We start from the raw sequence: 24,030 nt of genomic DNA on the forward strand, positions 1-24,030 counted from the left end.
ATTTGCCACAGGGAAGTGAGCACTGTTCCATAGATTGCCACAAGAGAGCTACTACTACTACTACTACTACTTTTTTTTATGTAGGAAGGGCACCGGCCAAGGGAACGAAACTCCAATAAAAAAACTCCCACTGAGGTGCTGGTCCCGGAAGAGTCGAAAGCGGTAGTCAAAAATTACTACTACTACCACCCACACCACCTCTTCCACTACTACGACTTCTACTTCTATCACTACTGCTACTACTACTAACACGCATCGCTCATCTCTCACTGACACGCTAATATAACAGTTCGTGACAGAGACATAAATATTTTCCCATTAGGAAGACGAAGAGAAGTGGTGGAGGTGGTGGTGGTGGTGTTGCTTAGGTACTAATAGTAAACAGTAACGTCTCTCTCTCTCTCTCTCTGTTTGGTGTCACGTCACATCACGTCGCCTAGACACTCTTGCTTCTGTGTCTGTGTGGGTGTGTGTCTCCGTGTGTCTGTGTGTGTGTGTGTGTGTGTGTGTGTGTGTGTGTGTGCTGCGGTCGATGGCTTGCCGACCTTCCCTTCAATATATCATGGAGATGAGACAAACACGGGCCTCCCTCAGCAGGTCTTACGATTGGGTGTGCTGGTCGTGAACCCTCGAGGGTAAGGAAAACATGACACTATTGAGCTGAGTAAAGGACTGCCAGTGATGATGATGGGAGGAATACACACTGAAAATCTACTCTCCTTTTCTTCTTCTTTCTATTCCTCTTCTTCTCTTTACTCAGCCCATGTATTCGCTTCTATTTCCTCCTATTTATCTCTTTTTCTCGCTCATGTCCTCTTCTTTTCCTCCTCTTTTCCTCAGCCCATGTCTTTGGTTCCATTTTCTCCTTATCTCTTCCTCTAATACGTGTTCTTCTCTTTTCCTTCTTTCCTCAAATCATGTCTTCTATTCCACCTCCTCTTCCTCGTCCTTATCTTTTCTTCTTTTGAAATTTTCTTCATCTGTTTCCTCTTTTCCTCCTCTCTTCCTCCCCATTCTCTTTCCCCATCCCGTTTTTCGATCTCATTTCCTCCTCATCCTTGTCCTTAATTCTCTTTTCCATCTCTCTTTATTCTCCTCCTCTTCCCTTTCTCCCACTAATGCCCTTTCTACCTCCCCTTCCTCTTCTCCAATCATTGTCTTTGTTCTTTTCCCAGCCCATGTCCAATCATCTTCTTTAATCCATCCTTCATATGTGTTCTTGTCTTTTCATCCTCTGCTTCTTCTCCTCTTCTACCTCCCCATGTCATGAATCCCATCTCCTTATCTTTTCTCTAATCCATCCTTTACCAGTGCCCTCCTCCTCTTCTTCTCTCTTTATTCTCCTCCTCCATCTGCGTGTTTATTTAGGTCATGGACAGACGCGTCATATCAAGATACATCTAGTAAGGAACTTCAAGGGAGACACATATATGTATGATTATAGTGCCACTGATTGCAAGGTGTTCAGGTTGTAATTAAGGTTTTGTGTGATTGTAGCTAAGTATGGATTGTATGGTTGTGTAATCATCTTTGTCGTTCGTAATTAGGTTGGTCATTAATTTCATGGTAGTGTTTATTGTTGTTCGTCTCTCGTTTCTTCCTTCTACTTTCTTACTTTCTCCTTCATTTCTTCCACTTCCTTCTTCTGTTCTTGCTGTCTCATACTCTTCCTCTTTTTTCGTTTGTTTCATTTTTTTCTTGGTATGTCTTGGGTCACGACATGGTGGTAGGGACAGAAATAGTGGTGGTGTTGGTGATGGTAGTAGTAGTAGTAGTAGTAGTAGTAGTAGTAGTAGTAGTAGTAGTAGTAGTAGTAGTAGTAGTAGTAGTAGTAGTAGTAGCAGCAGCAACATAAGTAGAAACTGTAATAGTAGTATAGGTTGGCTTAGAAAGTTACGTCTGGTTAGGTTAAGTTAGGTTAAGTTACGTTAGGTTAAGTTACGTTAGGTTAGGTTAAGTATGGTTAGGTTAGGTTAGGTTAGGTTAAGTATTATAACAATGATCACTATTGTACGTATTCATCAGCAAATCAGTAAGAATTTTGAGCAATCCTGTCTTCAAAGCCTCGCCGTGCTTCAAATGAGAGAGAAATATTTAAATGATAGAGTGAAAAGTAAGAGTAATGTTTCTTCCTCCTCCTCCTCCTCCTCCTCGTGTCCCGCCACGTGCTTTGTGTGTGTGTGTGTGTGTGTGTGTGTGTGTGTGTGTGTGTGTGTGTGTGTGTGTGTGTGTGTGTGTGTGTGTGTGTGTGTGTGTGTGATAAGGTGGACACTGCCACGTACATGCTGAATCGATAAATGAAGCACAAAAAAGAGAAAGAGACAAAGAAAAACAGTAAGTAATGGTTTGATAACGGAGAAATGTTTATAATCTTAGGAAAACTTATTTTTTACAAGGATTTCTTAGTAATTATGTATTTTACTTGTGTCTGATGTGTCACTAATGAACGTAATCGTGTAACATCAGAATTAATGCCAAAGAGAGAGAGAGAGAGAGAGAGAGAGAGAGAGAGAGAGAGAGAGAGAGAGAGAGAGAGAGAGAGAGAGAGAGAGAGAGAGATTCGTTTGGTTCGTAAATGTCAAATACACATAGAGTTCACGAAATTATCGGTTAAAGACAAAAAGAAAGAAAAAAATGGTCTGGAAAGAGCTGAGAGAGAGAGAGAGAGAGAGAGAGGAGAGAGAGAGAGAGAGAGAGAGAGAGAGAGAGAGAGAGACGCGATTAGTTGACCTTTACAAAATATCTTGAGTGAGCGGGTTAACATTATTGCATTTCACTACTTGAGTCAGCGCGCCACTGGAAGAGTTCCCGCCACTTCTTAAGCCAGTATTGAGAAACGCTTCGCTCTCTCACCACGACTATTTTCGAAGGCCACAGAGATGACTGGCCGGGTTTTCATGAGTGTTTCTCCAGTTAATAATATAGAAATGTTGTTAACCTGTCACTAAAATCCTATGAACACTCCTAAAAACCCTTGGAACTTCATTTAGGTAGAGACTTTTGAATGTGGTTGAAGTGCGGCGCAGTGTTGCCAAATAACGGTCCTTGGTCAGACTAGCCAGCAGAACGCCACCAAAACTTAAAAATTCGTGCGCCCAACAGTTTTTTGTCTATTTATAGGAGACTTGACTGATCCTGAGACATTACTGCGTACGTACTACATGTTTCTCCCCCTTCCTTCGTGTTATTAGACGTTCCTTTTCTTTTTTGTCTTCTTCTTTTCCTGTTTCTTGTTCCTCTTGTTATTAGTGTTGTTCTTATTCTTACGTTTTCTGTGCTTCTTCTTTTCCTGTTTCTTTTTCTTCTTCTTCATCTTCTTCTTCTTTATCTTCTTTTTCATCGTCTTCTTCTTCTTTCTTCTTCTTCTTCTTCTTCTTCTTCTTTTCCTTTGTCTGCTTCTTTTCTTCTTCATCTTCTTCCTTCCTTCCTTCCTTTCTTTCTTTCTTTCTGCCTCTTGTTTTTCTTCTCCTCCTCCTCCTCCTCCTCCTCCTCCTCCTTCATCTTCTACAACCTTTCCTGTGTTCATAATTAAGAAGCAGCCGATTCTCAATATAGTCTTTCCTTAGGGTTGAGTCTCCTACACACACACACACACACACACACACACACACACACACACACACACACACACACACACACACACACACACACACACACACACACACATATCATGGCAACCCTCTTATTTATAGAAGCACGCACGAGGTATCTATGAATATATGGATCCGTGGAGAGCATGCTTGTGGTCTGTGTGTGTGTGTGTGTGTGTGTGTGTATGTGTGTGTGTTGCTCCTCGTCTTTCTAATTACTACTACTACTATTACTACTACTACATCCGTTCACTGGTTTAATGATTATATATATATTAGTTCCAAAATCGCCGTTGAAGCAAAAAAAAAAAAAAAAAAAACGGTCGGATGGCTACACTTCATTCTCAAACGAAGAATTAAAAGAAAATGCCTTGATTTTAAAAGCGCAGTAAAACGCGTGTAAACGATGCTCTTTACGACACTGCATAGCTAAGTGTGTACCATTAGCAAATCCACCAGAAAAGTCACACAAAGATCATAAATTCTGTACTCACCCAAGTGACAAGTTGATCGTATTTTAAGTTAGCCGTCGTAAGCAAAATAAATTAATAATAATAATAATAATAATAATAATAATAAGGATAATAATAAAAATAATAATAATAATAATAATAATAATAGATAAATAAATAAATATTCTTTTGATCGGCTAGAGCATTGGTCTTAAGTCAAATGCCCCAATGTATTACTACTACTACTACTACTACTACTACTACAGGAACCTACGTATTCTCACCATCGGAATTCGCTGTCCTGCTTTCAGATGCTGACGCTGATGAACCAGGCGACGGACAGGAATGACCACCTGCGACAGAAGAGGGAAAAAGACAAACATTTTTTATATGATCGCCTGCACGGGGAAGACTCTACTCAGGTGTGTGTGTGTGTGTGTGTGTGTGATTACTCTCTCTCTCTCTCTCTCTCCTCTCTCTCTCTCTCTCTCTCTCTCTCTCTCTCTCTCTCTCCTCTCTCTCTCTCTCTCTCTCTCTCTCTCTCTCTCTCTCTCTCTCTCTCTTTGTGTATGTCTGTGTGTGTGTGTGTGTGTGTTGTGTGTGTGTGTGTGTGTGTGTGTGTGTGTGTGTGTGTGTGTGTGGTGCGTGACTGGTGTCATTTCGTGAATTAAATGGTAAGGTTGACTGAAGACCAAAAGAAAACAAAACATCCCACGGTTGTTGGAATCAGACAAACATTATTTCCAACACGGACACCACCACCACCACCATCACCACCACTATTAACACTAAAATATCGCAGTGCCTAACAATAACTATTACGGGAGGAACATACGAACATAACCTCCTTCTTATCACTGCGCCAACAGAAGGAAGTCTACGAGGACACGACGAAGCCACTGGTACAGGACGTGCTGGCTGGCTTTACGGCGACAGTGTTTGCCTACGGTCCTACAGGAGCTGGCAAGACCTACACGATGGTGGGCACGCCGGAGCAGCCTGGTATCATGGTGCAGGCCCTCAACGACCTCTTCCAATGCCTCAACGACCCCTCCAAGATCTCCAAGACTAAGGTGAGGCCGAGATGTTGACGCTTTGAGTGGAATGCGAAGAGAAGCAAGGTGTGATGAAATAGTTGGGGATTAAAAAGAGAAACGAGGAATAAGAGGTGAATGTAAAGAAAAAACGAGATGTATAGGAGAAAAAAGCGACGTGATTATGGAAGAATAATAAGGGTGCTTTAGATAACGATGTAAATAATGTAGAACAGGTAGAACAGTACGAAGAAAAAAAGTTACTACGATACTGAAATGAACTGAATGCAACAGGAGAATAATAAGTGAGGTTTAAAAGAGGATATATAGATTAAAATTACTACTACTACTACTACTAATGCTACAGGGTCGCGTCGCTGGAAAGACATATACAAAATCTCCATGTTTCTTATCAATCACCGTTTTTCTTTATGACTATGTAAAAAATAGCAGCTGAAGGCTACCTGAAGGTCAAGACAGGTGTGGCTTCATTACTTGAGCGCACGAAGGTCTTAACGGGAAGGTGGTAACTAATGAAGGCAAGACTGTATGAAGATAAATACTTAGAACGAGAGTGAAGGGAGAGAGTGAAGGGAAGGTTGCATGAAGGGACACGCTTGTTAGAATGAGAGCCACGAGGTCTTAACGGAAAGGTGGTAACTAATGAGAGAATGATGGCATGAAAGGAAGTATTTGGGGGGAATGAGAGTGCAAGGTCATCACAAGAATGGAATGAACTAGTGAAGGGAAGACTACATGAAGGGACACAGTCACTATAAAGAGAATACAAGGTCTTAACGGGAAGGTGGTAACTCAAGAGAGGAAGATTGCATTGGAGGAGTGAGATGTGATGGGAAATACGTGGCAGACAGTCAGGCAATGAGGAAGGAATCTTGTACGTGAAGTGACAATAACACGCTGGATTTATGAAGGAAGAAAATTGAATTGAGGATGATAAACTAACGAGGGGGAAAAATATATTCAGACGATGACTTCCTTCAGGGAAAATGGAGGGAAAAAATAAGTAGTTGGTAGTAAACTCTGGAGAACGATCTCGTTATGAAGAGGTAGAGGTAAAACCAGTGCATGCTGTCTGGCCTCGCTGTGGAAGTATGTGACCAACTGTGCTATGCCTAGTGTGTGTGTGTGCGTGTGTGTGTGTGTGTGGTACGCTTGTCTGGGCCACCCCGTCTGGGACTGCCGACAAGTGCGAGCCCTGATATGTAGACAAGTAGACAGTCAAATGGTGAGGAGAAAACACTGCATAATGATGACGTACTTGAAGGAAGAAAATAAGCATGGGGAAGCGTCAAGGAGGGAGGGGAATAATTACACTGGGGCAGCAAGGGGAGGGAGGGAGCCGTCGTGAATATGCCTTGGTAAGAACGAGAGATTTATCAACAGCGAGGAAAAGTTACGGCAGGAATAAACTGAGACAACCCGTGACAGAAACTGAATAGAGTCTCCAGAAACAGTAACTCAGAAGTGTACGAGGAAAGAAAAGGCCAACACAGATTGAACACAAGACTAATTGCACGTCGATACGCAGAGAGAGAGAGAGAGAGAGAGAGAGAGAGAGAGAGAGAGAGAGAGAGAGAGAGAGAGAGAGAGAGAGAGAGAGAGAGAGTGTGTGTGTGTGTGTGTGTGTGTGTGTGTGTGTGTGTGTGTGTGTGTGTGTGTGTGTGTGTGTGTGTGTGCGTGTGTGTGTGTGTATGTGTGTGTGTGTATGTCTTCTCACAGCTGTTGTGGTAAGGAGGTCAAGGCAACTCACACCCTATGCGTCACTCAGAAGAGGTCAGCTGGGAGAAAATTGTGGATTAGGTTAGACTATAGACGAGAGAGAGAGAGAGAGAGAGAGAGAGAGAGAGAGAGAGAGAGAGAGAGAGAGAGAGAGAGAGAGAGAGAGAGAGAGAGAGAGAGAGAGAGGGGGGGGAGGAAGTAGTATGAATAAGTAATTATATTTCGTCAGAAAATTAATGTATGACTTGCCTGACGTTACCATGGCTCTTACAAGTGTTTGTTTGTATTCTAAAGCGATGCACGTATGTATGTATGCATGTATGTATGTGCAGGCGTATACGTGTGTGCAATTCATGTGTGTAGGCAACGAGGGCATGTAACCAAGAGAGAGAGAGAGAGAGAGAGAGAGAGAGAGAGAGAGAGAGAGAGAGAGAGAGAGAGAGAGAGAGAGAGAGAGAGAGAGAGAGAGAGAGAGAGAGAGAGTAAATACGAACATAAATACACATGTACCAAATAGAAATTACTATCATTACATATCATTCATCATTATAAATACCTGTTTTAAATTTCGCACATCCTAACATTACGTGATACTCTAACGCACCACCACCACCACCACCGTTCCCTCCAACCCATTACCTGATACGTGACACCTTCCTCATATTTTATAACTATACTTTGGTTGTTAAGAATCCAGGAGTCTGTGGTTTGAAATTCCTTGCGATCTCTTGTCATCCCTTTCCTCTGTTATGGTTTGAAATTCCTCGCGATTTCAGTTGACACTCATCTTCTGTTGCGGTTTGAAATTTCTGGGGACCTCACGTGATACTCGTTTTCTGTGATACTCTTAATTTGTTACTGCTTGAAATTCCTTGCGATCACATGCATTTCCCTTCCCCAGATCTCCTTATCGTATCTCGAGATCTCATTTGTTACTCTTTGTAATAACTGCAGGATTGAGACGTAGTAAGAGATGGACTCCAGGGGTAACAATGTATTAAGGAGCGGCTACCCGCTTGCCGGCTGGAGCTGAACTGGCTCCATACAGAGAGAAGCTTCCGAAATCAACTAGTATGAACTAATACATAAACCAATACATGAAGCAGTGAATGACAAGTAGTACTTTGGTAGTAACAATTATAACACTCCTCCCTTTTTTTAAAAAAAAAACTCAGGTTAGAAACCATAAAATCAAGTTTACAACCAAAATGTTAAAAAAGATACAGAAGATACTAAAACTTATCAATTAGAAAGACTAGAAAAAAAATATTCGATACAAGTTATAAGAAACGCTAAAACCCGCAAACACGAGACAAAAAACAAAATAAACATAGTAACTAAAACTAGCAAAAGTAATACAAAACTCCAACAATTAAAATAGTTAACACAAGTGAAGCAAGAGACCTAACATTTTATTTCCAAGCTATCTGCAAACGATCTGGCTTCTGGCGCAGTCTCTCAGAACGGCGCAGTGTTTCCCTCTCCAACGGCTGCTGTTGTGGCGGCAATCCAGGTTCGAACTCTTGACTTGAGGTTAACTCTCGTTCTTGAATTTGATCCGGCGCGTTGCTGTTGTGTGCTCCGGACTGCTTCGAAACTCCTGCCTTTAGGGGCGACACGCTGCCTGCCGGTGCCGAACCATGTTTCTGAATTCCTGCTCCATTTGTGAGGTCCATGGGAGGTGGTATGGCATCATCTGCGTTAACCGTCTCGCCCTCTATGCTTACTCTTCTCCTCACATAGTCGAGATGACGTCGTACAGTCCTCCCATCTAGCAACTGCACCTTGAAAGAAACAGGACCGGATTTTTGGACAATTACGCCTGATAGCCATTTTTTCCCTGGAGAAAAGTTTACTACATAAACTAATTCTCCCACTTTAAATTCCCTATGCCGCGCTTTCTGATCATGGTAGTACTTTTGCATTTCTTGCTTCTTCATAACTCTATCCTGGACATCTGGATGCAGTAAGTCTAAACAAGTTTTTAATTTTCTTCCCACTAAAAGCTCAGCAGGGGAAACTCCTGTGTAGTCTGAGGTGTTACTCGATACCGTAACAGAAACTTGCTAATTCTGGATTCCAATGAGCCTCCTGTTAATCTTTTAAGAGAATTTTAAAAATTTGAACTGCCTTTTCCGCCAACCCATTGGATGCTGGATGGTAGGGAGATGTCTTTATGTGAATGATACCATTTGTTTTAAGAAAGCTTCAAACTCTTCGCTACAAAAATTGGTACCATTATCTGTACCACCGTGTCAGGTAGTCCTTGTGACCCGAATGTAACTTGCAACTTTTCAATAGTTATAGATGAAGTGGCTGACTGTGTAGCGTGAACATCCATCCATTTGGAATGGGCATCTATGATGACGAGGAACATCTTACCCATAAACGCCCAGCGTAATCCAAATGTAACCTGGACCAGGGTTTTAGTGGCCACTCCCATGGCTGCAAAGGAGCGTCTGGGGGAAGATTTCTCACTTGTTGGCACTGTGAACATAGTTGTACTGTTGACTCAACATCTTATCTATATTGGGCCACCACACATGACTACGCGCAATACCTTTCATGCGCGAGACTCCTGGATGCGTTGCATGTAGCTCAGCCAACACATTTTTTCTAGCTATCTGAGGCACCACCACTCTTGATCCCCACAAAATTATTCCATCTTGGACACTTAATTCGTGCCTCCTTCTAAAAAAAGGCTGAAGTGTTTCCTCTGCTATATGTCCAGGCCAACCGTACAGAATGTGATCTCTTACCTTCGAGAGTGTTGAGTCCTTATCCGTCCATTGCCTTAACTCTCTCGACGTGACGGGTGTCTGGTCTAGTCTCTCCAACACGCATACCACATCACCGGGGACTGGAGTCACCTTGGGAAATTCAGGGAGAGGAAGGCGACTCAACCCATCAGCATGTACTATATTTTTCCCTGGTTTGTGGGTGATAGTGTATTCATACGCCGATAGTGTTAGCGCCCAGCGTTGGATACGACTTGATGCCATCACAGGCACTGGGCGAGTTTCATTAAACAGACTTTTAAGTGGCTGATGGTCTGAAATGATCTCAAAATGGCGGCCATACAAGTAATTATGAAATTTCTTAACACCAAATATTATTGCCAAACCTTCTTTCTCTACCTGAGCATACTTGCGTTCAGCTATGCTCAGGGATCGGGATGCGAAAGCAATCGGTTTCTCCTCTCCAGACTCCAAACGGTGTGCAAGGACTGCTCCCAATCCGTATGGTGACGCGTCACAGGTGAGCAGGAGGGGCTTGCTGCTGTCATAAATGCACCAACACCTTGGAGCTCGCCAACAGTTGTTTCGATGTGGCAAGGGCACGCTGCTGTTCTGGTCCCCATTGCCATTCCACGTCCCGTTGCAGTAATCTGTACAAGGGAGCAAATACTGTGGAGAGATTAGGAATGTATCTGCCATAATAATTAACAAGCCCCAAATACGCCTTTAGTTCAGTGATGTTGCTTGGTGTGGGTGCCTTTATAACAGCTTGAACCTTGTCCTCGGACGGGTGCAGCCCTTCCGCATTAATTTTATGTCCTAAATATGTTACTTCTGGTGCCTGAAACACACACTTCTTTAACTTCAGTTTCACCCCCGCGTCATCCATACGCCTCAAAACTTCTGTCAGGTTACTCAGATGTTCCAACTCGTGCTCCACTTTGTCTTTCAAGGCGTAGGGCAACGGGCGAGCTTTGAAAAACTTGGGTTGTGCCTCCTTATCCACATGTAGGGTCGCCTTTGTGTTTCTGATGAGACCCAACTCCTCTTTGAAAACATTACTAAAACTGCGAATGACCTTATCACACTCTGACCGACAACTATAAACTGCAGCCCAGTCTAGCTTAATTTGTTTCAACCAGTTTCTCCCCATCAAACTCGGGCCGTCTCCATCCACTACCACCAACGGCAGAACTTTCGACTGGTTGTTATAATTAACCTCCACATTCACTTCCCCCATCACTTTCAATAAGTCTCCACTGTAGGTGCGTAACACTACGTCGGAATACTCGAGCACCGGCTTGCACGTATCCTTCCAGCTTTCTTCATACACTTTCTGACTTATAATGGACACCGCAGCACCAGTATCCACTTCCATGGGAATAGCCACCTTGTTAACTTCTGGGTGAACAATCACAGGTGGTTCACGAGCCCCCCGCACTGTATACAAGGTGTATTCTTCCCCAGTTGTCTCACCGTCCTCCTCTTCACCCTCAATCTTGTGCATTTTCCTTTCCATGTCTGCTTTATTTCGACACATCCTTGCCAAGTGTCCCACTTTCTTACATTTAAAACAGGTAGCACGTGCAAAATGACAGCTAGGAGCCACATGCGGACCCCCACACCTGTAGCACTGTGGTCGAGGATTCGTTCGCACCCACGGTGTCTCTTGAATTTTTCTTCCTTCCCCGCGCCTCTCCTGAATCTTGTTCACTTGACTGCTGCGGTACTCCCCAGCCTGTTGTAGGTCTTCAGTGTCTTTTGCCGCAGCCTCCATAGCCAGAGCAGTTGCCTCTGCCTTCTTGAAGTCCAAATTCCCATCTGCCAACAACCTTGCTTGTATTTTTCGGTCGTCAATTCCACACACCAGACGATCTCGTAACATGTCAGGTAGTTGGTTTCCGTACGCACAGTGCTCCGCTAATTTCCGAAGGTCAGTAATGTAAGAAGACACAGATTCAGTTGGTTGCTTGAATCGTGAGTTGAATTTGAAGCGCTTCATGATTACTGACGGTTTCGGGCACATGTGATTCTCCAACAGCACTTTGAGGTCACTGTACGACTTGTCGGCTGGCTTCTCTGGTAGGCAGAGTGACCTTATCACTTCGTAGGTTCTTGCTCCACAAACAGCCAATAAAGTAGATTTCTTTTTTTTCTCTTCAATAATGTCGTTGGCTTCAAAAAAATGCTCCAGCCGCTCCACATATTGAGTCCACACCTCGGCATCCTGGTTAAATTCTTCTACTTTGCCAATAAATCCCATCCTCGTCGCCAATGTAATAACTGCAGGATTGAGACGTAGTAAGAGATGGACTCCAGGGGTAACAATGTATTAAGGAGCGGCTACCCGCTTGCCGGCTGGAGCTGAACTGGCTCCATACAGAGAGAAGCTTCCGAAATCAACTAGTATGAACTAATACATAAACCAATACATGAAGCAGTGAATGACAAGTAGTACTTTGGTAGTAACAATTATAACACTCTTCCTCTTCCCCAGATCTCCATGTCGTACCTGGAGATCTACAACGAGAACATCCGGGACTTGCTTCAGCCCAGCGGCACTCTGGACCTGCGGGAGGACGCGAAGACGGGGGTGATCCAGGTGGCGGGGCTGTCTGAGCGAGAGATCCTCACTACCAAGGAGGTACACTGGTCACAAGGAACCTGTATAGATTCTAGCTTAACCTGTGACTTTCAGTTTGCGTGTAGCATTAGCAAAGGAAGTATTCTTATTGTTATTTTCTAGCTCTGGCAAAAAATTTTCAGGGTTAACTCGCGCCAACAAAAGGAGTTATTGAAGTAGTAGTAGTAGTGGATGCTTGAATGATCCGTCCTCCTCCCCAGAACCTCATCGATCTCTGTGTAATATTTACTCCCTCACATGACAAACAAAACTGAGATATTAGTGTGTGTGTGTGTGTGTGTGTGTGTGTGTGTGTAAGGGACACGAATAGAATAGGCTTACAGCAAGGCGACCCAATATTAGTCTGCCTGTCTCTCTGTCTCTCTGTCCATATTGATTTCCTCCCATCTCCAGAGTACCACCATCACCACCATAACCACTATCATCGCCCTTGTAAAATATCGACAGAATTCGACTGATGCGCTGTAATTTTGATGAGAGAGAGAGAGAGAGAGAGAGAGAGAGAGAGAGAGAGAGAGAGAGAGAGAGAGAGAGAGAGAGAGAGAATTAATACCACAAAATAATACTAAAAACATAAAACTGATAAAATGACGCCGGTACCTTCCTTTCTCCCTTACTTTTCTTTTCTAGTTTCTTTATTTCATTTTTTTTTTTTTTGCCTTCTTTCTACCTTCACCTCTTCCCCCTCTAACTTTTCCTTCTTCCCAAGAGAGAGAGAGAGAGAGAGAGAGAGAGAGAGAGAGAGAGAGAGAGAGAGAGAGAGAGAGAGAGAGAGAGAGTAACCTAGACGTCTTCAGATTCCGTGCTCAAAAAAATAAAAAAATAAAAAAAAATACATGATAATTTACCCGAAGCTGGCGTTATTAGAGGAGTGGCGAAGATAAACAAGAAAGCAGGGGGGGAAGGGTAGGGAAAGATGGGGAGGACGCAGAGCAAGGACTCGTCGTAGTGTAGGAGAATGCAATGTTGTTAAAAAGATGTGTTATGATTATCGAACAAAGACTGGCGGACGAAATTTACAACGAGGGTAATGAACTGACGACGGATTTTATACTTGGAGTTTGGGCGAGATTCTTGAAATTTATCGATTACTAACGTGGAAGAGCCTCAATTTCAAAGGCAATGATAAGAGTGAACATTTTCCTTCAGGTTTAAGAGAGATTCTGTAAACATACTGATTACTAACGTGGAAGAGCCTTAGTTTCAAAGGCAATGATAATAATGAACATTTTCCCTCGGGTTTAAGGGAGATTCTGTAAATATATTGATTACCAAAGTGGAAGAGCCTTATTTGTAAAGGCAATGGTAAGGGTGATAAAGAATGATGATTGATGATGATATAACTTTCCCTGGTAAACTCTGGAAATCCCTGCCTGCTTCTGTATTTCCTATGACTTCGACTCTTTAAAAACCGGAGATTTCAAGACACCTTTAAATTTTAATACTCTCTTTGGCTCAACTCTTTAGGTACAGGTACTGTTTTCTATTTTTTTTTAATAGCCCGTGACTAAAGCCCCTCTTGCATAAAAAAAGAGAAAAGAAAAGAAGAAAAGCCTAGCGAGGGAGGGGATAGAGAAGGATGACAAAGAGAAGGGTTGAATGGGTGAGGGGAGGGCTGTGCATACAAAGATCATTCCCCCTTTTCATTATTCACCAGTTTCTCATTAACCTATCTTTTGCAATCCCCCCCCTTCCCTCTCTCTCTCTCTCTCTCTCTCTCTCTCTCTCTCTCTCTCTCTCTCTCTCTCTCTCTCTCTCTCTCTCTCTCTCTCTCAGTAGGAGGAAGCAACAGGTAGCAGAAGTCGAGCAAATAAACATAACACTGTAACCTTGGTAACGTGCTCTCTCTTCCCTCCCCCCCCTCCACTCCATTCCTCCTCCTGTTCCTTCTATTATTCCTTCTCTTCTATTATTCCTTTCCCCATCCTTCCCCTTTCGCTTCACTCATCTTCCTATTCCTCCTGTAACTTCTTCCTCCTCTTCCAGTCCTCCCATTGGTTCTATAATTTCTTTCTTCCTCCCCCTCCATTCCTCTTTCAGTCCTGCTATTCTTTCCTTCATCTTTTTTATTTATTTTTTTCTCTATTCCTCTCCCTATTCTTTTGTAACTTCTTTTCCCCTTCATTGGTTCTATATTTTTCTTCCTTCTTCTCCATTTCCCTATTTCCCTATCCTTTCCCTATTTCCCTATCCTTTTTTTTCATTTTTTCTCCTCCATTCCCTTTTGTTTCTCCTCTTCCTCTCCTTCCTTCTCCATTCCCTCTTCCTCCTCCTCCTCTTCCTCCTCTTCCTCGTCTGATGGAGTGGCGTGAACAAAAGACGATCGAGTTGCTTCGGTTTTCCTTACGTGGGCGGACAATTGGCTTTACAAAGGCTGTGCTTATACTTTGCCATTATGACCCACTCCGTTGCTCTATTTATCTTCTTCTCCTCCTCCTTCTTCTTCTTCTTCTTCTTCTTCTTCTTCTTCTTCTTCTTCTTTTCATGAAAGGCAATCGTTTTGTTGTTGTTGTTGTTGTTGTCCACACGAGAGAGAGAGAGAGAGAGAGAGAGAGAGAGAGAGAGAGAGAGAGAGAGAGAGAGAGAGTTTTAAAAGCACTCATCATTTCAAGTTATCCACGCAAAAGAAAGGAGAGAAAGGAAGAACGAAACAAAATATCTAAAACGCTCCCTTTTCTAAGTTATCCACACACACACACACACACACACAAAATAAAGACATTTAAAACACCCCCAAGTTAATTTGGATACCCGTGTGAGCGATGCGCAACACTAAACACGAGTCGATGAGGGAACGACCCAGCTGTGTCCGGCAGAGAGGAAGCCGAGACAGTGCACGTGGTCATGAGGTGTAACGTACATTTATTGCCATAATTCTGCCAATACTCAAGGTAGAATGCCTAAAATATCTAGAAAGTGTCGGGATGAAGAGGCGTGGGGAAATAACAGCTGCCAAATTTGTAATGTCAGTCTGTGTCTGAGTACTCATGCCCGAGTGGGGGGGAGGGGAAGGGCATCAGAAATCATTGTATGCAGTCTGAATATAGCATCTACGTGTTTCCAGTGTAATTCAGTTTGGTAATATGACTTGATCCATTGCAGTGTTTTCTTCCATATTATAATGCGATTTTCTAACGTTTATCCATCCTCTTGCTTTCCCTCTTCAGTTTATTTCTTCCTTTCTTTGTTCCTCCTTTAATCCACTATTGCACTCACATTAATTCATATGTGCAGGTGATGAGACTCCTGACGAAGGGCAACAAGGAAAGGACCTGTGAGCCCACGGCCGCCAACAAGACTTCCTCCCGCAGCCACGCCCTCCTGCAGGTACTAGAACCGCCCCCCACCCCCCCCGGGAACCACCTCTGTTGCTTTGTTTCTCACGGGAGCATTACTTCTGATTAACCCTCAAAATCTTGGTAGCTTCTTGGAATATATTAATTTAGTCCAATTTATCTCGAAATTAGATACTTTTAGAACAATAATTTTACAGAACACAAGACACACCTCACAGATCGTAAGCAAGCACCTGTGAAATTTAGTAAAGTCATGTAATCTTAGCATAAATAAGAGTATATGACAGCCACCGCATTCAGAGAGCTAATGGATGTATTCATGCTGATATGAACATTATTTTAATAATGAACTTGTCTATCAAAACTACTCAAACATCGCCTTTTATCAGCTTTTCTTGTGTCCCCTCAGATATCCAGCCTCTGAGAGAGAGAGAGAGAGAGAGAGAGAGAGAGAGAGAGAGAGAGAGAGAGAGAGAGAGAGAGAGAGAGATAAATTTGACAGATTGGTGAAGTCTAGAGATCAAAATGCATATACAATATTAGTGAGTGGAATAAGTTGGTGAAGGGACTGGTGCCTCCCTCAGGTCTCTGCCAAATAGTGCCATTGATGGTTGGAAACAGATTATGTTCTGAGTCATCAACTAGTGATTGAAATGAACTTTTAACTCATAATTTTTTGTGACCCATCAGCTGCTGTTTAAGTGCAGTGTTTCCTTGGCAGGTCAATGTGCGGAAGTCAGCCATCAAGGGGGTTGGGGAGGAGGTCAAGGTTGGTCGTTTGTTTATGGTTGACCTTGCTGGGTCAGAGAGAGCCAAGCAGACTCAGGTTAGTAGTGGAATTCTGATTGTGCCTGTCTGGTAGAATTCTCCTCAACTGACATAACTAATTCTTGTGGAATACATGAAGGAAAATATTCGTATTTCGTACAGGGAATCATCTTCCGTATCATGGCTTGTGGTTTAGAAATACTAAGATACTGATCTATAAACCCTCTTTTGTTATGCTTACTTTGCCACCTCAGAACAAGGGAAAGAGGCTGCAGGAGGGTGCCCACATCAACCGCTCCCTCTTGGCACTGGGTAACTGCATCAATGCTTTGGCTGAGGGTCAAGCAAAGTTTGTAAACTTCAGAGACTCCAAGCTGACACGCCTTCTCAAGGTAAGGAGTAATTCAGCCAGCATTTTCACCCATTAACAAAAGACCTCCTCTCTGTGACTCCATGAGTGTTGTGTTCCCTCATGGTCCTCACCCTCGCTGAAAGATGAGGTGGGATGCAAGGATCAACTCCTAGTGCCATGAATTTACCTTGTTTGGTAATTAATTGTTGAAGATAATGGATGGTTGTTATGTTGCCTACTTCACTGAAGACATTTACAGGGAAATAATGATAATGGTCATTAGATCATAACAGTAAGTTTTATCTTCTATATACACTGCTCATTATATTTTCCCTGGGAGTGATGGGATGGGATGCTACTAATAAATGAAGTAATATCATGAAAAAATTATCTCACACTAAAGGGAGGGTTTTATAATCATTGCTTTGAAACAGGTCTGAACATATGGATCTGAAACCCAGTCTTGCAAGAGACATGATGGTGACAGTGAAGATGAACTACAGCTTCTGCACTTTTCTTTGTTTCAGGAGGCCCTGTCAGGCAACTGCCGCACGGTGATGGTGGCGCACGTGTCACCATCACACCACCACCGGGAGGAGACCCGCAACACACTTGTCTATGCTGAACGCGCCAAGAAAATCTCCAAGAAGGTCAGGGACACTTGCTGAAGCTTTTGTATCTATTATTTATTTCAGGCACCACATCACACTTTTTTTAGCAGTAACATTTTAATAATGCACACCTTGTTAAAATGTTATTGCTGAAAAAAATGTGGCATGGTTGTTGAAACCCATGCTGTCTGCTGTTTGATTCAGGGAAACTTCTTATTCTTCATCCTCTGGACCACTTATGACTGGATGAATATTTTTCTGATGCTACACCATGAATGTGCTGTACTTCACTGTTCCCATTGCTTCAATGCTTCATTCACAAAGAAGATTAGACAAATTCATGGATGAAGATAATAGGTAGAAGTAGATGAATATGTTTTGTATGAGGATTACCATGTGTAGGCCTGATGGCTTCCTGCAGCTTCCCTTATGTTCTCATGCTCTTATGTTCTTATGTCCACACAACAGATACGGCCCACTGTGCTGGACATCACCTCCCACGTGACACATTACAAGCAGATGATCAAAGAGTTGCAAGAGGAAGTGGAGCGGCTCAAAGACAAGATCACAGATAACAAGCAGGATTGCCACAGTGGCTTGTCCCAGCAGAACACTGAAAAGCTACATGCTATAAAGAATGAACTGCTGGAAAAATTTCGTGAGCAAATGTTTCTCAGGCAAGTGTGTGCGTATGTTTGTTTATGTTTGAGGATTGTATGTTGTGATTGTGTCAAAATATCTGGCATTAAAATTAGACTAGCAAGTTACTCATGGGTCTAATAAATAACTTTCCCTAATATAATAATCCTATAAGCATCATTCACAAGTTTTGATATTTTTTTTTTTTTTTTTTTATCTTTAGGAACAAATTGATAGACATTGACAGCAACATCCTGGCACTGTCAATGGAGCTGGAGCGGCAGAACTTAGTGGTGTCAGAGTGGGAGGCTGAGCGCACCCGTATGGAGCGGTGCCGCACAGAGCACCCTAAGGGACCACATGGGGAGGAGATCATTGACATGGACACTGACAAGGAGAAAGGTGACAAGGCTACACCACTACTGCCTTTTAGTTATGCATTCCTGTCTCTATTGTTTCATGTGTCTTAAAGAGAGAGCTTGCAGATTTAATTTAATGTATTAATTGTCTGACAATGTATTTGGAATTATTTTTTATTTGTGTTCTTTTGTATTCCCTTCAAAAACCCATCAGAGCACATTCTTATTCTCTCTCTCCTTCCCTATACACTGTCATTACATCCCACATTATTCCCTGTCAGATGAGGACAGTGAGGATGATGAACCTGAGGAGGTGACACAGGCCTGGGAAGACCTATTGTACTTGCAAAAAGAGAAGCAGCGCTACTCTGAGATGAGGGAGACGGTGCAGCAGGAGATGGAGGAGGTGAAGAAGTGTTCTCAGAGCATAGAGGAGGTGAGTCCTCAAGATGGCTGTGTCTAGATATGATCTACATTATCGCTTGTGTCTGCAGCTGATGTCATGTTTTGCACAGAAAGAAACAGTAATTTTACTGCGGTTTTTTATAACACCATGAAGTTAATTCTTCAGTAAAAGATAGAACTGTTTTTCTAAATATTGTTAATCCACAGACTCTGCCCAACACCATCACCAATGACGAGCAGAAGGAAATCATCTCCCTCCTCTGCAAGGTAAGGTAGTCACTACATCATAGTTCTTTTAAATGACATGCCACTTTGATGTGTCTTCACTTCTTTTTTTATTCTATTTTATCTGACAGTATCAATTCTGTGCTTACTAAAGTCGGCCTGTTAGATACTTGAACCAGTGCACCATATTGATGGCAGCCTTGTCTACCAGTATCCTCAAGGTCTAAATATAGGTTAAGGTGAGGTGTCTTTTGTGTTCAGGTTCATGAGTTAGAGATCCAGAAGGTAGAGATGCAGAGTGAGGCACTGATCAAGGAGTATGAGCTGCAGCGGCGCGAGCTGGTCATCATGAGGTATGACCGGCAGCGCTCCCTGTGTGACCAGATCATCACCAGGCAGCGCCAGATGCTGGATGGTAAGACTGCCAGGGTGCTCCATGAGGGCAACCACCACAGCACTTACTGATGATTTTATAACCAAGGCTGTTCCTATCCAAAATAAGTTACATTTGGAATATCTAATGCATGATAATAAACCATTTACTTGGTATCTTACATATTATCTTTAAATTCTTCAGTTTTGCAATATTATATAATTTTCTGTGTATCTATATCATAATTGATGAAAGCCCCTGCATTCATGACCAGTTAGCAAAACTCCACATGGTTGAGAGAGACAAAGGCATTGTACATTTTCATAAAATTCAGATAATCATCATCCCATGTTCACAATGGGTTGCTGTTGATTAGTAGTCATTCCCATTCCTGTTTATATTTCCCTATATTCTCATTCAATCCTTGTTTACTAAAGATCCACTTGTATTCAGGCCTTTCAGCTTTTCCTTGCTCTTTCTCTTGACTCTCCATCTTGTAGATGCTGTCAGTAAAATGTTGCATTACCATCATGGTAGAGATTTAGTCTTGTTGCCATAAAATGACACCTCAATCTAAGAGGCAAATGTACATACTTAAAGTTTTATATATTCCATGCATCATAGCTTCTTTTTATATTTATTTTAGTTTTGGTATGTAAAATTAACTTTTTACATACCAAAACTCACCAATATTCACCATGTAGATAATTCATCCTATGAAGTGTCCATTCACTTTCAGCCCTTCGTGAAGGTTCAGGTAAGACAGCATGACTAGGGTTCCATCAACTTTGCCTTGGCCACACAATTTTTTGTTCTCTTGCACAGATTATCACTGAGGCATCTTGACATGTTGAACATTATGGTGCTGTGCCATCATTATTTCAAACATATTTCATCATTTTCATTGAAGTAACTCATTTCTTCTGTTCTTACACTCCTATGTGTTAAGTTTATACATTGCTATCAGTACATTACCCTGTCTTACTCTCTGCAAATAGAGAGGTGATCTATTATTTCCCATACAAATAATCTCTTAACTCATCACAAATGCATGAAAATGTATGAGGAAGTACTTTACAAAGTCTCCTGAGGAATGACTTACACAAAAGGTAACTTATGCAAGTACATCAGCAGGTATATAATTTTCACACTGATTAAAATGATACAAAAAACTATTATTATTTTTCTTTGTCCAACACTGCTTCATGTTTATCACTTGCATCTGACTTTGTTACCATTTACTGCACACTGTTTTAGACTTAGTGTCTCACCATTCCACCATAAACACATCACTGCTACATTCACTGCATTTACTCCCTGTTCTATGTTGACAACCGTTTGATAGTTTGATGCTAAAAATGGATTAGTTTTTCTTTATTTTGATATCTTGGAACTATTAAGGATAAAGGATGGATGGAAGAGATTGTGGTTTGCATTGTACATTAGACACCATCCTTCCAAGATTCAGTTTGGATATTTCAAATTGTTAATAGTTCAAATATTTCATTAATAGCAGTTTATTAATTCATAAGGCACAGTCAACAATGGTGAAAAGGATTTGTATCATAATATGTGGAAAATTCTGCTTCAATATGACTTAAAACTGCTCCAGGATGAGAAATGTGAGATGCTCCTCTCAGAAACATTCATCTTTAAATACAGTGAGATTTTTATATGCTTACAATTTTTACTCATCATGATTCTTCACAGACTGTTTTATATTGAAGACAACATTACTTCTATATCTTAATAGATTTTTTAGCCAGTTGCTGTATCAAGAAGGAAACAAAACATATAGCGAGTAATCACCAATACATTTCACAAATTGAAGTGCAGACCTCATGCCTTCTTAGTGACTGGTTTGCCTTCCTCAGAGATGCACCAACATATGCCTCCAGAGCTGCTGGAGCTTTATGAATTGTACCAGATGGAGGCCCAGTATGCCACTGCTGACCGGGACGGGAAGTACGACGCCCATAACTTGTTGAGGGTGAGTGTTGAGTGTCTTGTAGTTTAAGGTGAGAGAGAAGACACTTGTCAGTTTTGTCTTGTACTCACAGCTTGAACTCCATCTGTGGATCTTATTGCTTCATAATGATACTCTTCACATTTAGTAATTCTGCACAGTAACTATGCATTGAAAGTTTTAAAGGACATTCATTCACATGAATTTGTTTGTACATGATTTGAGATTGTTTTAGTGACCATGCACTGTTTTATTGACAGTGCCATTCAGTTTTATCACTGAGGGGATCCACTGAAAGGCTGCCACCCATTAATGGCAGGTAAGGTTCTGATTCCATATCCTCATAACTTTCATGACTGCCTTCTTTGTATGAGAAATAAAGTCATTTGTAATGTGAACCTTTGTTACAGTAGTAGTAATAGTAGTAGTAGTAGTAGTAGTAGTAGTAGTAGTAGTAGTAGTAGTATATTATAAAAGTACTTTGATGATACTTTGTCATCTAATTCTTTACTCAAACCTAACTCAGGGAACCAGAGAAGCTGTTTGACCGGCCAGCACGCCGCCACAGCCTTGGTGATGAAGGCCGAACAGAGAGTGTCCTCAGCCTGCGCAGCCCCACCAGGTACCTCTATACACCCCCAGGTCTCTTCCCTTTCTCTTCCCTTGTCTCTTCTGCCGTATCACACTTTTAACCTAACTGAGACTTCTACATTAAGGCAGACCCCAACAGGTACCTCCATACATTCCTGAATCTCTTCCCCTTTATACATACACAACTTTCTCCTCTTCTTCCCTATCACACTTGGCCCTAACCATTTACTTAAACTTCAACAGTAAGGCAAACCCCATCTCTAAATAATCTTTTTTGAGTCTCTTACTCTTTATACACAACTTGTTTCCTCTTCTTCCCATCCCACTAGCCCCTAACCATTAACCTAGACTTCATCATTAAGGCGGACCAACCCAGCTAACCTAAACACTGCAAGGAAGGGTGTTACATTTTCTTTATCTCACTGGAGCTTGAAGGTGTAGAGATGTGATGGCCTAGCCCCTGTGTGGTCTGTACTTGTTGTGATGCAGTTAGCCCAAATGTTTAATGTTGTAAGGCTGCCCTGGGACACAAATCATAATATACTTTTTTTTTCTTCTTCTTTTTTTCTTTTTTAATGTAATATGGGCACTGGCTTAGGGCAATAACGAATTAAAAAAGAGGCCCATTGAGGTGCTAGTCCCTAAAAGAAAGGTAAAAAAAAAAGGATCATCCAGTCATCTTTGTTTGCTCTTAATGGGATCAAGGGGAGGGACTGGGGGCATTGAATCTTTCACTGTAGAGAGAAGGATTACTAAATTATACCAGAACCATAAAGAACACTTTATCTCTATAACACCTTTTATATCTATTACATGTACTTTTCTTGAAGAAAATGTTAGCTTAGTGTATAGACAGTTGTAGAAGAGCTTCTTGAGCATGTAGGAGTTTATTTGAGGGCATTGTTATTATGCTTATTGCTTTACCATTGAGGGAACCATCATGAAGTTATCCTGTAGGCCTGAATATCATTTTTTTGTTGTTGACCTTCAAAATTAGTGAATATTCAAGTTACAGATGTGTAATTGCTGAGGCTTCATATATCATTAGCAAAGCAGTCACTCTCAGTAATGGATTCACAGTTCAGTGTTGTCTGTGTCACTATGTCCTGCATGGCTCAGCACAACACATCATTGCTTAGTGTCTGTGTTGGACATGACACATGTGACATCCACAAGCACCTACACATTGAACGATCATAACTACCAGAGATTCTTCATTTAAGTATATTTGTCAGTCATGATGTATGTTTGTATACAATATTTAAGAGGAGAGGTGCCTAAAGAGAGCATCAGACCATCTCATACAGAAGAAATGTCAGATCTGAAGTTCAGTGAAATTCTTTTTTGGTTGTATACCTAGAGTGGGTTCATACAGTAAACTTGCATGCACATCAGATGTAAACTAGTCATGACACTTGTCTGGTGCTGTTTTCCTTTGAATTTAACATTATTGAGAGACTGGGAGGTTTCCCCAGTTTTGAAATTTATCCGTTTTAGAACATTAAAGTTGATATCAATATTTTATTGCACATTTACCATCTTGCTGTGACAGGTGGATGATGAGGCCACATACACTGCAGCCAGGCCTGAAGTGGCACAGTATTCCCTATGTATTGTTGAAGATGACTAAGAGGGACAAAGCGAAGGAATTTCCCTTATATTTCTACTCACACATTGAGACAAAATATAATGGTTATCTTCCTCAGAAGAGTCTGGCACAGAAAACCATTATTTCTCATTTAAACTGCTGATTGCTGACTCTTTATCTTTAAAACCCTATTGTATTAATAATATTGCCACATCAGCTGATGTCATAGTATAATAATGAAATATTCATTGTTCAACAGAAGTGTGATTCATCTTCTGTGCATCTCTGGCATCTCTAAAAGATCATGGACTAGAAAGTTAACTGAATGAATAACAAAAATTAATTTATACATCAAGCTGAGATCCCTTTAACTAACAAAGGAGGTGACAAGCAACATCACATCTTGTTCACAGAAAAAGGAGAGGGATTCCCACTCCTCTCTCTTTATGTTCCTTTCAGTTGCATTTCCTGATGTGCAGGCAATACAGTGGCAGCATTCCTCCCCCCAGCCACACAGTGTGCAACCAGGCTATGTGTCCCTCCACTGCATGGCAAAATGTTAAATGTAAATTTGATTACTGAACTAATTAATTAAATTAAAAACAAGACCATGAATGAACTCCCATCACTCCAAGATTGTTGAAACCATTCTGTCATCA

At 41.7% G+C, this 24,030-nt stretch overlaps 3 protein-coding genes across 3 annotated transcripts in view; 1 reads left to right on the forward strand and 2 right to left on the reverse strand.

Moving 5' to 3' along the window:
• LOC135111581 (28S rRNA (cytosine-C(5))-methyltransferase-like) overlaps positions 1 to 24,030 on the reverse strand; it is a 45,941-nt gene that overhangs the window by 14,080 nt on the left and 7,831 nt on the right. The window contains exon 2 of the mRNA XM_064025031.1: positions 4,327 to 4,395. Within this exon, the coding sequence (XP_063881101.1) occupies positions 4,327 to 4,329 (3 nt within the window). The 5' untranslated portion in view covers positions 4,330 to 4,395. The remainder of the gene's footprint in view (positions 1 to 4,326; positions 4,396 to 24,030) is intronic.
• Positions 1 to 24,030, forward strand: part of LOC135111579 (kinesin-like protein KIF19) — a 40,336-nt gene that overhangs the window by 9,493 nt on the left and 6,813 nt on the right. The window contains exons 3-18 of the mRNA XM_064025028.1: positions 4,354 to 4,464; positions 4,912 to 5,115; positions 12,052 to 12,198; positions 15,433 to 15,525; positions 16,216 to 16,320; positions 16,517 to 16,654; positions 17,142 to 17,264; positions 17,694 to 17,902; positions 18,088 to 18,266; positions 18,505 to 18,659; positions 18,836 to 18,895; positions 19,115 to 19,268; positions 19,966 to 19,983; positions 21,101 to 21,216; positions 21,453 to 21,511; positions 21,719 to 21,814. Coding sequence (XP_063881098.1) covers positions 4,354 to 4,464; positions 4,912 to 5,115; positions 12,052 to 12,198; positions 15,433 to 15,525; positions 16,216 to 16,320; positions 16,517 to 16,654; positions 17,142 to 17,264; positions 17,694 to 17,902; positions 18,088 to 18,266; positions 18,505 to 18,659; positions 18,836 to 18,895; positions 19,115 to 19,268; positions 19,966 to 19,983; positions 21,101 to 21,216; positions 21,453 to 21,511; positions 21,719 to 21,814 — 1,967 coding nt within the window. The remainder of the gene's footprint in view (positions 1 to 4,353; positions 4,465 to 4,911; positions 5,116 to 12,051; positions 12,199 to 15,432; positions 15,526 to 16,215; positions 16,321 to 16,516; positions 16,655 to 17,141; positions 17,265 to 17,693; positions 17,903 to 18,087; positions 18,267 to 18,504; positions 18,660 to 18,835; positions 18,896 to 19,114; positions 19,269 to 19,965; positions 19,984 to 21,100; positions 21,217 to 21,452; positions 21,512 to 21,718; positions 21,815 to 24,030) is intronic.
• On the reverse strand, positions 7,796 to 10,474 carry LOC135111582 (uncharacterized). The gene is made up of 2 exons (XM_064025032.1): positions 9,576 to 10,474; positions 7,796 to 8,600 (listed from the first exon to the last, which is right to left on the reverse strand). The coding sequence occupies exons 1-2, from the start codon at positions 10,251 to 10,253 to the stop codon at positions 8,229 to 8,231; spliced, it is 1,050 nt and encodes a 349-aa protein (XP_063881102.1). The 5' UTR covers positions 10,254 to 10,474; the 3' UTR covers positions 7,796 to 8,228.

The sequence above is a fragment of the Scylla paramamosain genome, chromosome 22 (genome assembly GCF_035594125.1).
Source record: "Scylla paramamosain isolate STU-SP2022 chromosome 22, ASM3559412v1, whole genome shotgun sequence".
NCBI classification, from domain to species: Eukaryota; Metazoa; Arthropoda; class Malacostraca; order Decapoda; family Portunidae; genus Scylla; species Scylla paramamosain.

Excerpts from the sequence above, each read along its gene's own strand:
- LOC135111582 (XM_064025032.1), bottom strand. The coding sequence starts at position 10,253 with ATGGCAGATACATTCCTAATCTCTCCACAGTATTTGCTCCCTTGTACA. Across the intron at positions 8,601-9,575 it reads AGGACTCAACACTCTCGAAG|GTGCAGTTGCTAGATGGGAG; the intron begins GTAAGAGATCAC and ends GTTTCTTTCAAG.